Source organism: Phalaenopsis equestris, unplaced genomic scaffold, assembly GCF_001263595.1.
Source record: "Phalaenopsis equestris unplaced genomic scaffold, ASM126359v1 Scaffold000419, whole genome shotgun sequence".
NCBI classification, from domain to species: Eukaryota; Viridiplantae; Streptophyta; class Magnoliopsida; order Asparagales; family Orchidaceae; genus Phalaenopsis; species Phalaenopsis equestris.
The window spans coordinates 569-18,451 of record NW_018164860.1 but is presented as its reverse complement, the minus strand read 5'-3'; the positions used below and the strand labels follow the sequence as shown (position 1 = coordinate 18,451).

The 17,883-nt window shown below is 34.1% G+C and overlaps 3 protein-coding genes across 11 annotated transcripts in view; 2 read left to right on the top strand and 1 right to left on the bottom strand.

The window, feature by feature from the left end:
- LOC110027182 (putative KHG/KDPG aldolase) overlaps positions 1-5,271 on the bottom strand; it is a 34,790-nt gene extending 29,519 nt beyond the window's left edge. For 8 of the 9 annotated variants that reach the window (XR_002294310.1, XR_002294311.1, XR_002294314.1 and 5 more), the window contains exons 1-5: positions 5,040-5,271; positions 1,805-1,859; positions 1,683-1,718; positions 1,557-1,601; positions 892-975 (exon numbers count right to left, since the gene is read on the bottom strand). Coding sequence is in view for 3 of the 9 variants with exons in the window: in XM_020728500.1 (XP_020584159.1) it covers positions 892-975; positions 1,557-1,601; positions 1,683-1,718; positions 1,805-1,859; positions 5,040-5,224 (405 nt within the window). In the remaining 6 variants the exon portion in view is untranslated. The remainder of the gene's footprint in view (positions 1-891; positions 976-1,556; positions 1,602-1,682; positions 1,719-1,804; positions 1,860-5,039) is intronic. The other variant, XR_002294312.1, reaches the window with a different exon arrangement.
- Positions 5,272-9,056: 3,785 nt separating this feature from the next.
- LOC110027186 (basic leucine zipper 23-like) lies at positions 9,057-10,451 on the top strand. Its single transcript, XM_020728507.1, has 2 exons — positions 9,057-9,502; positions 9,722-10,451. Exon 2 carries the CDS (start codon positions 9,793-9,795, stop codon positions 10,195-10,197), a length of 405 nt encoding a protein of 134 aa, XP_020584166.1. The 5' UTR covers positions 9,057-9,502; positions 9,722-9,792; the 3' UTR covers positions 10,198-10,451.
- A 4,478-nt stretch (positions 10,452-14,929) lies between these two features.
- LOC110027184 (epoxide hydrolase A-like) lies at positions 14,930-16,235 on the top strand. The gene is made up of 4 exons (XM_020728506.1): positions 14,930-15,136; positions 15,211-15,393; positions 15,562-15,803; positions 15,893-16,235. The coding sequence occupies exons 1-4, from the start codon at positions 14,930-14,932 to the stop codon at positions 16,137-16,139; spliced, it is 879 nt and encodes a 292-aa protein (XP_020584165.1). The 3' UTR covers positions 16,140-16,235.
- Positions 16,236-17,883: the final 1,648 nt, after the last annotated feature.

Here is a 17,883-nt window from a genome sequence, read left to right as displayed (position 1 = left end):
AACATCAGCTTAGGGTCTGTTTGAGACAACTACAGTTGTATGAAGAAATAGTTGTGAAGCTGCTACAGAAAAAATTATTGTTAAAAAAACTGTATTGGCTATTATAAATTTATTTTATTTTAAAAAAGTCAGACCATAATTTTCTGGTAGCAACCGCACTAAGGATGCGTTTGGGGCAGCAGTGTCGCAACGCACTTTTTTCTATTCGACAAAACTATATTTTGTCCATTTTTTCAAAAAAAATCAGTCGAAAGCTGCGTTTTGCAGTCTAAACCTATCTAAGAGCGGTGGCTGCTTGAAAGTTGCAGTCTAACTTTTTGAAAAAAAAAATAGTAACAGCCAACACAGCTTTTTGAATAGTTGTTTTTTCTACAGCAACTTCACAATTGCTTCTTTAAAAAACTGCAGCTTCCCTAAACAGACATTTAGTCAAGTTTGGTTGCAAAATACAGCTTCTCACCGTAACTTTTTAAAAAAACAGGTAAAACACAATTTTTTCAAATGCCAGAAAATAAGATGTGGCACCGCACCGCAGCCCTAAATACACCTTAATTAGTAACAAAAAAAGCAGCTAGGGAATGATGACTTAAGGATATCAATAGCCTATAGTCTTCATGCAGGTTTGATAACATTGCTTTAAACAAGAAAATACATTGCAGCAAATAAAAAATATCTTCTATAAATTTGCAAACCAAAGTTAGAAATTTAGTCTTTTTTATAAATTCCTTATCCTATTATGAACCAATTGAAAAAAATATCAAAATTTCCTAAACTCTTTAAGGATAATTTGCCGCAAAATATTCTAGCATAGATACAAAACACATAATCAAATAAACAATCTACCAAATCACATAAAGCCAAAAATATACATCAAAGATACGTTAAACTCACCAGGACAGTGCAAGGACTCATAAGAAACTTGGCACCAGCATTAATTGCTTCTCTTGCATCATCAACATTTAAGACAGCCCCGGCCTACATAATCAAAATCATAATAGGCTAAAGTTTGAATTAAATTGTGCTATCAAATAAATAAAAGCATGAAGTTTCCCATCAATTACGTGTCATGCATTGATTCTGATATACATACTAAAACAAACGAGCATATCATGACATTAAGGACAATAACAGTTCATCATTACAATCATAACCACCACCATCATCAGCTCATTAGCCTTTTTCCAAGTATAAGGCAAAAGGTTTATGAAATTATCACTGCTGAATATTACATTAAATGTCCTACTCTACAGAAACCATTTTACACTATTTTTTTTATTATCACGCTTATTCTATTCCTGTTTTTTTCCCTAAATCTTAGGCACTACTTCATGCATTTAGCTTCAATCTCACGCCTAATTTCCTCAACTGTTAATCATGGCATAATATAAACAGTGTACGAGTAAAAAACATTGAAGAACTAACAGCAGGTCTAGATGTTTCTGATATGCTTGCATAGCAAATTACTCATTAGTGATCAGGTGCCTTGTTCATAAAAGTATACTTCTAATTCTTAAATCAAACTTATTTGTAAATTGTATTGGTAAATCAACAGTTACCCCTATTATTAAGAAGGGATTTTCCTGCAGAAGCCCTTGTATCACCTGCAGAAAACAGGTTAAAGAATTAATATAGTGCAATGTGCGGTACTAATATTAAATCTGAAAAGCTAACAAATCAACTACCATTGATGCATCTGGAGTGGACATCATAACTTCAAGCTAGAATTTTGATGGTAAAAATAATCAGAATTTAATAAGTTTGTTTATTTAAATCAGAAGATGGTGTTTGGTAAAAAAAGTCTTACCAATGCTATTCCTCCTTTAAGAGCAGCACGAGCAGCTTCCATTGCCAACATTCCACTGCAAAGCAAAGTCAGAAACTTAAGCTTTAACAAAATATTTAGTTGAGTAAAATATAGTTGCAGAAAACATTTAATTTTCGATAGGCAAACTAGTGTAATTTCAGCTTCAAGTTTTGTGGAAGCTTTGTAATTACTAGTTACTTCTATCCAACAGCACATGGTTTTAAGGCCAAACATTTAGCAATAAGAAGAAAACAAAAGTAAATCTCTACTTGGTCTCAAATTGAAAGGCAAATTTAGAAAGAAAGCACCATAGATGGGCTACAAATTAAATAATAAGCCAGACATATATCGAGAGCCACCACATGAGACTCTGGCCAGGCAATCTTCAAAAAATGTCAGACATACTTAAGCTTACCAATGCATTGTAAAGATGTAGTTTTAGTGATTCCAACATATGATTTCCAGTCACAATGGAGGTAACATAACCTAACCATTTTGGAAAAATTTCCACTTACCAAAGTTTTCCATATTAGAGAGAGAAAAGTGTCAAAATAATCCCACAGCTCTTTAAGGGGGGTCATTTTAGTCCCATGCCCTATAAAAATGATAATTTAGTCCCGACACTTTTTTAACATAAACTGAATTAGTCTTCTCAAAAGGACTGTTATAGCCCCAATTTAAGGATTCTCAGAATTAATTTGACCCTTTATAAACACTAGGACTAAATGGCGCCATCTAAGCTATCAGAGAACTATTTTGGCACTTTACTTATTTCAGTTAAGGGAAACTGCTTCTAGAAGCTCTCTCTAGTCACAATTTCCCGACCAATCTTCATAGCTATCCAATCTCCCTATTGAGTGATCTCTTTGTCTGCCTGGTCTCCTTGCTTTCCCAATCTCCCTCTAATCATTCCATAGTCGATCTCCCATGTCTAAAGGACCTCTGCTTGAAAGAATTTCTACACGGCCTCATTTGATCAAAGGTCATCCGCCAATCCAACACGTACAGATACAACCTCTTTCATAGTCAGTCAATTGGGCTTCCTTGTGATGTTCCGTTGACCTCATTCACCAATACCAAGCTCTATTGACGTTGAACGGGTAACCTTCACTGACATCATATCAACCACCTCTGTGAACACTAAAACAAAAGCTCTTTTTCACATCCAAATCAATCCATTACTCTTCTAATTCCTTCATCCCAACTCATCATAAACTGACAACCATCTGACCAGTCTCATTAGTTGCTAAAAATCTTTTTTACTAGTGTTCTTCTGACAAACAACGAGAGAATACTTGTAATTTCAAATCCAGTTAATCTACAATAGACACTAGAAATTTTTTTCGTTCAGGCTTTTCAGTTAGAAAAATATGGATTCACTCATATTGTTGTTTGTGTGTTTTGAGTATTTTGGAGTCAAAAGAATTGTATCATTCTTTCATTCTCTTGCTTCATAGAAATATTCCAACAAGCAACAATCATTAATTAATGAATTGGATTCATCAGTTACCTAAAAATAATGATTTCTATTGTAAAAGGAAAAGTACCAGCACAGATTGCGAGGCAATCTAACGGTTCAGATGGGAAAAGACATATCGAAGGAGGCCTCCCAACAGAAAACCTGGAGACCCAGTTAGACGGGCATACAAAGGTCAAGGCTAACCAAGGCAACCGAAAGACTAGAATTTGAGCGGTTTGACCAAAAGCAAAGCACGGGGTGATCCAAGTCATTTCCCAAAATAAAACCGACACAAGGGAGAAGTTAAACCCTCGAGTCTTGCAGTTCTACCGGAGACATCCAACGGTCTCGCTGAACATCATCAAGAGTCAATAAAACAACAAGTCTTAGTCATTCCTCTGGATTTCTCCGTCTAAGGGCAGCTACCTATCAAATTATGGTGATTCAACCTTTGTCTGATAACCTAGCTTAGTTCTACGGACAAAAGTTCATCATCAGGGATCGAAGGTTGACGAACAGACTTCACCAACTGATTGGCACGATTTAGCCGACCAAATCAATCTTTCTGACCACTTTCCAACAGAAAGATCAACTAATCAATGACATCTACTGAACATGATCGACCAGCAACCTCATTAGTTTAGCCAACCGACAATATTTACCGAGCTTAGCCGACTGCAGCGCCTACCAAGAGCTCGCTAGTCCAACCAGTCGATTGCTTGAGTCGTCAGATTATGGGCTCTCATATGTAGAATACCAAATCATAATATGTACATTCCACATTAAAACAGGGACATAAATATAATTTCACCATTGCATCCCCTTTTTCTATAAATAGGAGATCGTTCTATGAATAACGAGTAACACACTTCTCACAAATTATAGTTCATTTTGTGTCCATCTCTCTCTCTATCTCTCTCTTTTTTGTCACACACTCTATTACTTCAGTGAGGTTTAAAGACAGATCAGGATCCAGCACTCATCAAAAGATTTTGGTGATTTGTTCCATCTTTGCTCGGCTGTAGCTTAGGATTTAGGAACTCATTTGAGCTCTAATCAGTTATTTTTAGCCGACCCTACTTACAACTAGGAATTGAACATGAGTGCCAATGTGATTATAGAACACTGTGAAGTAGGTCTCCTAAGCACCCACTATCTAGATTATTCTGGAACTTATATTTAAGAAGCCTATTCAGCTTATAAACAGGTTCCTTCTCAAACTAGCTCAAAAAAATATTAATTTAAACCTAAAAGAAAAAACAGTCAGACCAACCGGCCAACCAAACTGCTCAAATCTTTAATATTTCGACAGATTTTAGTATCTATGCCAGGGTTTACTAAATCTGCATTTACAGGATTTATTAAATCCAACATGAGTTAAATCTTATTTGCTAAACAGCCTCTTATTAGGGTAAAATGCTGATTAGGTTTTGTCTACCATTTATAGATTGTAAACAATAGGAGAAAATCATGAAATAAAAAATCGCAATGCATCTAATACGCGACGATTCAATTAAACAACTGTACTGCATCAAATGAATATATAACGAACAACGCAAAAACAGCTCAACATCACCTTTAATGGAAATCGCATGATTTATTCTAAAATAATTGTAAACCTCAACGGCTGATTAAGTAGGGTCTTTTTCAGCAAAATAACAAAATTTAGCAAACTTCATCGTCAATTAATCCATTTACATGCACCATTTTGGACTTCCGAATCATCTTAGAACTACAAGAAGAAGATAAAAGATGAAGATGAGTGTTTGACATTACTCTTTGGCTCGAAGGCACGCTATAACGCATCTCTTTTGGATCTCAGATAGGGTTTTTGGAAGAGAAGGAGCGGCCAAGGAGAAAGCGGACGCAGGCAGCGAAGGACTCTGAGAAGCACGAAGACAGCGGCGATTTGGAGGAAGAGGGGGGATGGGAATCGTGAAGAAATGACAACCGGAAGCCATTTGAGGGCGGGATATTTTGGTTGCTTGGATTTGAGGGCATAACAGGCGTCCAGTGTGCATTTTGTGGATTTGCTTAATTGTGTGATTTTATAATTAATAATGGTTAATGATTTGTAATAATAGTAATAAAGGTAATATAGCTTTAATTTTTAATTATAATGATAATGTTTGTGTTTATTTGCTTTGAGAAAATTTACAAGTAAAATGTCAAAATAATCTCTGACTATTTATATGGGTCGTTTTAGTCTTAGAGGTTATAGAAGTATCTAAATAGTCTCCACTTTTTAAATTGTGGTTTAAATAGTCTCAACGGTAGACTATTAGAGCTCGATTTTAAAATAGTTGAAGATTATTTAGACACTTATAAAAAATTTGGGACTAAAACGGCTCCGTAAAAATAATCAGGAATTATTTTGGCACTTTACTCGAAAATGTATTTGATATACAGATTTATTTGACGGGTATAAATTGATTCCTTAAAATTTACTCATCTATGTTTTGAAGAAGTTTTCAGGATTTCTTTTCTTTAAAATTTTTGGTTAGATGATGTTCTCGTTTATATGCTCTAAGGCGATGTTTGGCTGCAGCAAAATATTTACATTAATAGGATTTATCAGAGATTTCAGTCAGTTTGCGACTGAGATAGAACAGGTGAGAAATTGCGACTTAAATCCTTGTAATCCGCCTCCTAGTTGGATTTGATAAATTCGGATTTACATCATAGAAGAGACGGAGCAGGAAGAAACAAACGGAACGAGATAGATTTTACTTTAATAAGAAGTTGGAATTGGTTTTACTATTTTTGGTGTTTGGCTAGATTTAGGTGAAATCCGATTAAAAGTGTTCCACCAAACACCCCCTAAGATTGATTGCATCTATGTAAATTGTTAACATAGTATATATTTTTATTATGAAAATAATAAATTATTATGTATAACCATAGGGATTTAAAATTATTGAAAGCACGCTTTAATTAAAACTATTATAATAGTTAGTTCCACCCAAATTCATTTCTCTTGTTCATTCACTTCATTATATAAACTTTCCCAAATCGAGTTGACATCTAAGGGTGATATTCAAACAAATCTAAAACATTGGAAATAAGAGATATTTTTTATTTCCTTTTGAAGGGCAATAACATATGCATTATCATTGATGTTTTGAGCAATTAGAAATGAGCTTATTTTACATGGCTTCAACTTAAAGTGAGTGGAAACTGAAATCGAAATTTTCTGTGGGTTATGTCTACATTTGACTCTATTAAACCTTGAGGTGATTTTCTTGTATAAGATTTCACAAGAATATAAAATACATAAAAGTATAAGATATTAATCCCCACACAACTTGATTATGGAAGTAAATACTAGGAATTCAACCCTTGATCTTCAATCGACTTGATACTTGGAATTCATCTTTTAGAACTTGACCAACTCGGTCCTTGGAGCTCAACGAACTCAACACTTGGAATTCAGTTTTTAAAACTAAACTAACTTGGCCCTTTGAAGTTTGGCTAACTTGACCCTTGGAACTCAACAAACTCTCTTGCAATTCGCCCTTTAGAACTTGGCCGTGTATCGAGCCTTGGAACGTGGCAAGCTCAATAAGTATTTTTTTATGTGAGTAAACTATACCCATGGCTACATTAGAGGCATCAACCTTCTCTCGAAATGGTTAATCAATATCTTGTATTGCCCAAGTTTGTTCCTTACAAAGAGCTTACTTAATATTTTTTAAATATTTCTATTGCTTACAGCCCTACACAAAGGTCTTCTCTTTCAAGCAATCTATAATAGGTGTCATTAGCGCTCTAAATCCTTAGATGAAATTTGGCCAAACTATAGTAAGCTCCATGCATCAGTCAGCAAAGTGGGAATTGGTGAGAATTGGATAGCCAAAATCATGTTGGGATCAGTTTAGATGCTCTCAAAATTAAAAATGAAACCCAAAAAGTCTACTTTGTTGGATGCAAAGTCATACTTGGTCATATTAATGTACAATTTCTATTCTCTCAGCTCTTCAAAAGCATTGTAAAATGACTTGAAAGTTTGTTTCAATTACTTGTTCCAAACAAATTAAGATAACATCAAAGAAAGCTAAACAAAATATTTCATGGAATGTTTGAATATCTCATTCATCAGCCACATGAAGGTACTTTGATGCATTGCATTGCCTAAATAGCATGATTCTACATTCAAAAAGTTTTTCATACATCCCCGGGATAGATTCATATTAGGTGATAACCACTACTGAAGACTTTCTCTTAAACATATTGGTTCCATATAATTTATCCAATAAATCTTCACGTTACAACATAAGAAAAATATCCACATCAATCACATCACACAAAACTTCGCAGCTATAATGTTTACTAGCATAAAACCTTACGTGTTCCATTAACGAAAACTATAACCTTTTCTGGATGTTTGGATCTGTCATAATTTTAATTCTAATGCCTTAACAACCTTAAGAGGAACATTAATCTCTATGAATCCATAGGCCATTCATACACCTTGCCATTAATAGTATAATGAGTTATGAATATGCATGTCTGTCTCGACATTCTATCTAGGAGCTAGCAAAACCTTTTCTAATTACCAAGAAATAAGTTCTCCTTTACACCATGCTTCAGAACAAGTCTTCAGTTGAGCCCCGCCTGGGCCGATCCACACCAGTGTTTCCTTGGTGATGTACCATTTTTTCGGAAATGAAGACCATTGAATATGCTAGTTTCATTATTCAAATAAAGAGAAGTTAAACTTCTCTACATGAACATTGTAATGAAATCATCACCTATTTTTTTTATTGGATTGACTTCTATGTTTAGTTAAGATAATAAGAAAAGGGTATTTACATACATACCACACAATTCTTATGTATTTATGTATCTCATATCTAAATTGTCGTATTTACTCACATGCTATTCAAATCTTTAATATCATGTCATAAATAATATTATGTATGTAAATATGAAGTGTGGGTGTGAGATATGTAAATATATAAGAACTGTGTGCTGCATATGTGTATTTACTCACATGCTATTCAAATCTTTAATATCAGGTCATAAATAATATTATTACCACTTTTAAAACACCAAAATGCACTAGTTTAAAACATCAAAATGCTATGTATGTAAATATGAAAGTGTGGTGGGTGTGAGATATGTAAATATATAAGAACTGTGTGCTGCATATGTAAATTTTTCTAAGAAAATGTCAAGACATTGAGTTATAAAAATTCAAATGTATTGCTCCATTGATTTTGGAGTTGACTTTATGCTCAGATCTCCATTTAAGGTGATAGAAAATGATCATTCATAACGTACAAGCAGAATAATTTTAAATAGAGGCTACTTGTATGAGTTGAAATTTGCTCATTGCTGACCGGTTTTTTAATGAAACTGTAATTCTCACATCTCGGCTGGTTTAGATTTGGGTCGTATAAATGTAAATGTAAGAATTAAAATTCTTTAAGTGTCAGATATGTAAATATATAAGAATTGGGTGGTATGTATGTTAATGTTCCTTTGTGAAAGAAAGATTTACATATATACCACAGAATTCGTATGTATTTACATTTCTAACAACTAAACTTTAATGTTTATTCACGAGTCACTTTACTTGTGCTCAAAAAATGTTTTAAAAAGTTAAAATGGTGGTACTTTTGAGTTTTATGTGATGTGGTATACATGTAAAAAATGTTAGATATGTAAATATATATGAATTGGGTCGCATATATGTAAATGTCCCCATGTAAAATTGAAACAGAGGAGTCCAATGCCGCTCTTCAAACCAAATCGGCCATCACTTACCACCCCCACATTTCCTCATTTTCTCAGATTCTGCTCCACCATCTTAAAAGAGAACCAAAGCTTTATTACATTGAAAGGCAGAGGAAAAGGCCAAAAAGAAAACAAAAGGGCCGCTTTCTTCTATTTGTTGATATATGCTCTCCATCAGACAAACTTTTGATGCGCTCCCTCCGTCAAATTCAAGTTTTTTATGTCGATTTCCACTCACGAGTGATCAAATCTCTTTGTTGCAAATCTTCAACTTCTCCAAATTTGTGTTTTTTTTGGTCCGCTTGAAGAGCTTTGCATATGTTTCCTGCGCCAAAGTTCCTCTTTTTATGCTTGATTTCCGTTCAGGATGCTACTTGTTGAATTCAATTGATCGGCCATCTCTCGCTGAGCTCCATGAGATGAAGCATTAGCCTTCTAATCCCTGTGTTGCTTACAACTCAGATTTTGATGCTCTGGTTCTGAACGTTTCTTTTGAATCCGTAAGTTTTTACTTTGCGCCGTTTTGTAATAGCCAGAAAGCTTCTTCTGGCTTTATTCTCTCTGCTTCATAGCGGATGTTTTTCGAAGTTGAGAGCTTTATTATCAGAGTACTAAAGCGTCACAGCAGCTAGAAAACTGCAGAGATATATAAAATCAGATCATGAAACAAACGGTCTTCTTTTGTATAAAGTTTAAAATCTTCTCCTTTATTCTTTAAGCTTCAACCATAGGAATGAAGGAGCAGTTGGTTCTGATTCACTTCGGCATGGAATGAAAGCCCTGCAAGGGTATGATGGATGATGGAGAAGAAGTAAACTATTCAAGATGCCATCTTTTAACAAATCCAGACATACCAAACAGTGGGAACATCAATGAGCTTTTGAGAACTATATACCAGGACATGTACACTCACACCCACATGCTTGCCGCCACTGAAGGAGATCAAGGAGAAGGAAAGGAGCTGAAGAAGCCAGTCAGGAAGTCACTGAGGAACAAAGAGGCTGTTCGGAAATATCGAGCGAAGAAAAAGGCGCATGCAGCTTACTTAGAGGAAGAAGTGAAGAAGCTGCGTTTTATAAACCAGCAGCTCCTGAGGAGATTGCAGGGACAAGCTGCACTTGAGAATGAGATCTCAAGACTGAAGAGCCTTTTGGGAGATGTCCATGCTAAGATTGACATTGAGCTTGGTGTCTAGTGTTTGCGTTTTTCAGAATGCATGAGGTTCTATTTATTCGAAAAATTCAAGTTTTTCAACTATCATACTTATTTGATTGTGATTTTTGTTAACTTATTGCTGTAATATATCTGTCAGTGAGCATGAAATTTATAGCATTAGGTATATAGAAAGGTGATCAGATCTAGAGGACTGCTGGGAAGCAACCATCTTTGTGTATGTGTATGTGTATGTCTTCTGAGCGAAGAATTATTACTTGTCTAGCCCAAATGTATCTGGACTTCATGTGCAATACTGTTGTACACTGTTATATACATATTGTACAACAGTATACAACGATGTTGTGCACAGAGTCCAGATATGTAACATTCTATATTTTCTACAAAGGATTGATGTAGTGTTTTTTGATGAAATGAGAATTATATTGCATAGTAATCATGGATTTTTTGATAAGTTTGGTCAATATCTTGCAATTTATTAATATTGTTACTATGAAACTCTGTTTTGAGATGAGAAGAATGGTGTGCAGTATAACAGATCTAGGAGTTTATGCCAACAAAGGTTATAAATTTTATGGGCATATATATGCACATACCACCCAATTCTATGTATTCACATATCTAAGAGCTGAACTTTGCTTTTTACATTTATGCTACCCAAATCTTTCGCATCAATTCAAAAATATTACCATTTTAATTTTTTAAAAATGAAATAAACTTATTCATTCAAGGTGAAATATTGAATGGCATGCATGCAATAATACAAGTTTAGGTGTTAGGATGTAAATTTAAAGGAATTAAGTGGTATGTATGTAAATCTTCCTAGATTTTAATATTAAGTTCTAAATATTAGATATGTAAATACAAAGGAATTGTGTGCTATGTATGTAAATTTCCCCAGTGATAGAATAATATGTCCACTGATAGAATAATATGACTTGCACGCATCAAGCTTTTGTTCCTACATTCCATTCTATTCCAATTAATATCAACCAAGAACTGTAATGGGATTCAGAAGATATAGAGTAACATCGATAATAAAAAGTATTAGAGACATGACTAGATTGTGAGAGAATGCATAATAGTTAAAGTGTTCAATATCTTAAAATTTATGCTTCTTTTTATATACATTTTTGTAAAAACTCGTGCTTTTATGTGACATTTGTTTATATTTTGTTGCATGAAAATAACACGATAAATGAATTTCTAGAAAAATGATAATTCTAAGAGGTGTCGCAGGGCTATAATGACATTCAGACTGAATGGGTTAGTATTTGGGTTGTTGCAACTGGAATCAGAGCATTAAACTAGCATGTGAAAATGGTTGTGCTTTTAGCTTGAAAATCGCTAATCTCTCAAAAATTAATTCGAATTTTGGCTCAGATCGAGATCATATCAAAATAAACGGGTTGCGCTATGAGTCGACAGTTTATATCTAATTTTTTTCAAGCTGATTTCATGTCATATATGTATCAACTCAAAATAATTTTTATTTAATAGATATTATATATATATATATATATATAACTAAATAAAATTGAATATAACGAGTCATAGGCCGATTTCAAGCTAGAACAAAACCAAATAATTCAATTTGAGCCACCAAGTTTTGATTTGGAGACAAATTTGAGTTATAATAGATCCAACTAACTCAATTTGAACCAGCTCGTTTCAAGTTTGTGTGATCGAGCTCGACCAAATTTCAAGCTAAGTTGGCTCGAAATTGAATATAATGAGCCACAAGATTATTTCGAGCTGCACTCAATCCATTTGAGTGGATCCCAACTTGGCTTGAAGTTGGATCATTAACAACCTTACCTAAAGATGGAGATGGGAACTAAGTGTCATATAAAAAAAGGTGAATTGTAAGAGTCATCTCTTGAACCCAATATGGGACAAGGAGCAACATAGAGGGAGCCACTATTTGAATATATAGAGACCACCTCTACAATCTTACATATCTAGTGGATATTTCAAGGCTTAGAGCATTGATGAGGAAGTCAATTATTTAAAGAGGGTATGGGTGAGGGCGGAGGGATTGTGAAACCTCTTAAGTAGAATGAAACTAAACTCTTAAATATTTGGGCTCATTTTAGAGTGACAACAGAGTTTTTATAGAAACTCCAAAGCTAAGAATGCTTGCATGTGAGCACTCTCGGGATGGTTGATCTCCTAGTATGTTAGACCATTGAGTAAAAATAGTGAGGGCATTAGGCCAAAGAGGATAGTGCCTTGATTGGTGAGAGTTTGAGCAATTATAAATTTGGTGTTGGGAAAACTAGCTCCCATGTTCCTGATGTTGAAGTGCAGGAAATTCTTGAGATTTAACATGTCTACAGTGAGAATGCAGTGAGAATGTTTAAATGCTTGGTTTTAGCAAGTTGGTTTAGTGTTCTTGGCAACTTGATGGGCAAGATTAAAGATTTGTTTGGGCTTCAGGTTTCATGTTTGAAGTCTAGTGACCATGAGATGGCATTATGGAAGAGATGAAATGATTTTTTATTTTTTAATACTTTAGGAGAGTGAAATTTATCGATGAAACTACAATAATGTGGTAGAGTAACAATTAGTAGGATCACCTTATCTGTATCAGAGTAAAAATTGAGACCTAGAACATATAAATAGGGATCAATATCATGAATAAGACACTTTTTTTTGTCTACTAGTGCTCTCTCTCTCCCTCCCTCCCTCCCCACCCCCCACTAATTACCTCATAGTAGAACGTTTCATTCATTGGGTGTGTTTCACGGACTCTTTTGGATTCAACAGTGTCAAAGAAGTGCCAACAAAAATAACTCCCAAGAGTAAAGTTGTCTTTTTATATTTATCCTTCTATAATCTATAAATAGAAGGACATTTTATATATAGAAGGACTCATTCCATTTTGGCTCTACCCTTCTCCTCTAAACAAATATATTTAATAAATGAAATGGGTTCAAACACCCAGGGAACACCCCCACTTTGCCTCGCTGGGGGCAGCCTTAACATCACCATCTCTCTCTCTCTCTTCCCTCACATTCAATGTCTTGGGCATGTCATATTCGGATTCAAAATCATGCATAAGATTAATTATAACACTAGTGTTATAATTAATACATAAGAGTTGTGTGGTAATATGTAAATTTTTCTTGTTATTTCTAAATAATAATAAAAAAATTCTTGTAGCCTTCATAATTAAAGTATATCTTATTGTAAAAAGTGTTTTCCCACGTGTTATAAAGTTTTGGAAAACTAATCAAAATAAGTTATGGCCATGTAGGTATCATGTGCTAGTTATTTGAAAGATAAAGCTAAGAAAAAAAAAAACCTAGCAAAATGACAAAAAGCCTAAATCAATGTTCTCTATGGGGTTGTTTAGATGTCTTTTGTTGTTATTTTATTTTATTTATATTTTTTTATCTTAAATAAAACATTACAGTTTTAATTATACACAATGAAATGAAATTATATTCTTTTTAAAATATTAAATCAATCAATTTAGATTATGGTGGTTGTTGACAAAGCTATGTTAATGACCTGCAAGATAATGACAACTGTGGCAACGATTATCTATTGATCAAGGTGATTAGTGGTGATGATAAGCTAATTAATGATAGACAACTTAATTATTTTTAAAATTAAGTTAATTAAATTAAATAAAAATACACAAACATGTAATAAAAATACCAAGCCAATATATTTCTAAATAAAATAAATAATTTGAATACGAACAAATAATTTTAATCCGAACTATTTCGAGCAACGATATTTTTTGACAAACTTAATCAGAATTCTCCCCAAAAAAATAAATAAGCTAAACATGTAATACATGAGAGACAAGTAAAGTTAGCAATACAAAAGGCAACACAAGAAGAGAAAAAAAAAAAAAAAAAGAAAGAAGGCAATTACTTAGAAAGCAAACCAAAACATTTTTATTTACAAATCAACCACCCTCTTTCATTCATGTTTCAAATTCTCACTCAAATATTAAAATTTATATTAAAATCTCAACTCATATATTTTATATTTATCAAATTCTCAATGATCTGATCATGTTTTGTGTAAATGCATCAGTTTAATAGTTCAAAAAACCTCCTGAGCGTTCAATTTATATCATCATCAAGAACACTCTATACATAATTACTCTTAAAAAAAAAGAAACAATAAATTAGAATAACAAAGTCTAATATTGAATTCAAAATAAATAACAAACATAATAAAAACTATATTGAAATTTTATTTAGGAGATAAGAATATTTGTTCAATATAGAAGTTTGATAAAAAATGCATGAGAAATAGAAAAAGGAAAATAATAATAATTACGTGTTGCAAGGGTCGCGCATGTAATAGTCTTATTCTGCGGATGGAGTGCATTGGCAAGTCACCTATGCGGTGATTGCTCATCTGCCAATCGGTTGCTTCGTCAAATTTAACATTATGAACTAATTTATATATGATATATCTTGGTCATCTAGGACTTTATTTTTTAGGAAAATTTACATACATGCCCCTCAATTCTTTTGTATTTACGCATTTACATCTGAACTTCAATTTTTACACGCATGATTTCCTTAAAAAGTAAAAGAAAACCCTTACTTTTAAAGTGATAGAAAAGATTTGAATGATATAGGTGTGATAAATAAAGTTTAGATGTTAGATTTATAATTAAATTAGTTTGTAAATTATCATTCAGTTATCTTATTTTAATCCTGCAAAAGAAAAGTTTAAAGTCTTTAAATTTGCATCTTCATCCTTACAAACATTATGAACACAGGATGGAGGGAGAACTTCGCGGCTTCCCGGAGCTCTGGTATTCATGGCGCCACCAGATCCTCTCCCTTGCCGCTAGCGGTTACCGTGCCGTCGCTCCCGACCTCCGCGGTTACGGCGACACCGAAGCGCCGACCGATGTCGCCGAATACTCTATCTTCCATCTCGTGGGCGATGTTGTCGCTCTCATCAACTCTCTCGGCCAGGAACAGGTATATCAGAGCCCACTCTGTCCTCCCTCTAAAAATTTAATTTTTTTTTTATTAATGAGAAAAAATCAATGAAGGTTTTTGTGGTTGGGCACGATTGGGGAGCGATTGTAGCGTGGAATCTGTGCGTTTTCAGGCCGGATAAAGTGAAGGCTTTAGTCAACCTGAGCGTGGCGTTCCTGCCCAGGAACCAGGCTCTGTGGCGGGTTGATAACTTGAGGAAGATCTATGGGGATGATTTCTATGTTTCCAGATTCCAGGTGACCTCTTCGCTCTATTTGTTCCTGTTTGTTTTGAAGTTTTTATTGCTGTTCTGTCTGTGTAATCCTTAAACAGAAATACAGGCATCTGGTCTAACAAATTATTAAAAAACCGAGTTTTTCAATGAAAATGAGTTGCCTTTTTTCTTCTTTGCGAATGTGAATTAGGAAGTTGGAGAAGTGGAAGCTCAATTGGCCGAGGTTGATACAGCTCTGCTCATGAAGAATTTCTTAGCCTCCAGAAATCCAGGGCCTCTGATTATACCAAAAGATGGCGGATTTAGAAGAATAAAAAGTAAGGAAATCACAGTCCCTGCTTGGCTTTCTGAAGCTGATATCGACTACTTCGCGACCAAATTCAACAAGACCGGCTTCACCGGTGGAATTAATTACTATCGTAACATAGACAAGTAAGTACACACATTTATATGGTAATCATTCTTTCATATACTAAATTATGGAGTTTAGAAAGTTGAATTACTTAAAATTGATCGTGCAGGAACTGGGAGCTCACTGCTCCATGGGATGATGTTCAGATAAAAGTACCGACGAAATTCATCATCGGCGAGCTGGATTTCGCTTACCATGCAGGAGGAATGGAGGATTACATTCAAAACGGTGGGTTCAAAAGAGATGTGCCATTGCTGGAGGATGTTGTTGTGATGCAAGGGGTTGCACACTTCATCAATCAGGAGAGGGCTGATGAAATCTCAAACCATATTCTTGATTTCATTCAGAAGTTTTAATATGTTCTTCTATGGATTAATGATGTTTATTCTGCTCCATTTTCTTACAATTTTATATAATGTCTCTAGATACGTGATTAATGTCTCTTGTTCGCACCACTCATATGATGTGTTGTGATTCATTATTTGTACATTAGACTTAGTATTGGCTGATATTAAGATTGATGCGTGCTAGAAAATTCGCGGCGGTAGAGTAATGGATTATCGTCTTAACGTTGCACGAAAGTTCAGCACACACTCAGATGAAAATGGATCAATCAGTAATAACACCAGAAGTTTTTACGTGGAAAACCCGTAAAAAAGGAAAAACCACGGGGTCTGACCCAGTTGTAAAAATCCACTATAAGATGATGATTACAGATGCCCCTTGTCCCACAGGCAGGAAAAGGGTTACTCGATTTCCACGTTATAACGTTGACCGATTACGTCTAGTAAGTGGTGGTTGGGGGTGATCAGGGGCGTTCAGCGGTGGTTGGCGGTGGTCGACGGTCAGTGGTGGCCGACGGCGATCGACGATGACGATGATGATCTTAGACTTGAGCTCCTTCTCAAATCCTCAAGTTCTCTCTTAAACCTCCCCCCCTCATGTGAGGGGTGAGGCTCTATTTATAGTGTTTTGAGTGCAATTAATGCAGGAATATAAACCATTTTGATCGGACGGCTCAGAGAGCTTCCCTTGATCATATAGCGTTTGATGGACATTTGAGTGCCTTAACGGTGTCAGAATTGAGCAATCTTGGGCTCGTTGGATTCGTCTTTTTGAGATGCTCGATTCAACTATAAACTTGCTAGAATCTGCATCCGTTTGACCTTTCAAATGCCTCCGGAAATCATGTAATAGTGATTTAATCACTTGATATGGGCTTGATTTGACTCGGATTGGAATACCTTTGATATCATTAGGTCCGTCTTATCGAGTCGGTCAGTTTGACTATAATTTTGCTAAAATTGGAGCTCCGGATGACTTTTAATCGAAGTTTGAATGTCTCTTATTCAAAAAATTGCACTGAGATTCGTGCGGACTGATGAAATTTTGTTGGTAGCGTATCAAAGATGTAACAATTTCTCCTGAATATTTTCTACTTTTATCTTTATTGCTTCTTATGTATAAAGTCAGAGGTATTCAAGCAATCTCTTACTATTTAAAGGTAAATAGCTATTATGTTATATATGATTTTCATTTTAATTTGTGATCGAAGTAAGAGTATTGATATATTGATATGTATTTTATTACTAATCAAAATGAGAATGATTTAATTTAAATTTAAATTATTAAATTTATTTTAATTAAAGTCCTTTTTATGTGTTAAAATGTGATAAATAAAATAATATTTTTATCATAGATGTTGAAGTAGAATATATATACTGTGTATTTTATATCTGTAAACAGTACATTTCCTTTATTTTCTAAAAGATGAAAGATCTTATTGTAAAAAGTGGTTTTACTCATGGTATAATATTTTCAAAATCTAACAGAATAAATGATGGTCAAGTAGAGATGTGCAAGTCATTTGAAATATAAAGCTAAAAGAAAGAAGCCCAAATCAATATTCTCTATGGGGTTGTTTAGATGTCATTTATTTTTATTTTGTTTTACTTATATTATTTATTTTAAATAAAACAGTACAGTTTTTATTATATACAATGAAAATGAAATTATATTTTAAAAAAAAAATATTAAAATAATCAATTTAGATAATGTTGGTTGTTGAAAGCGCTAAGTTAAAGACCTGCAAGAACATGA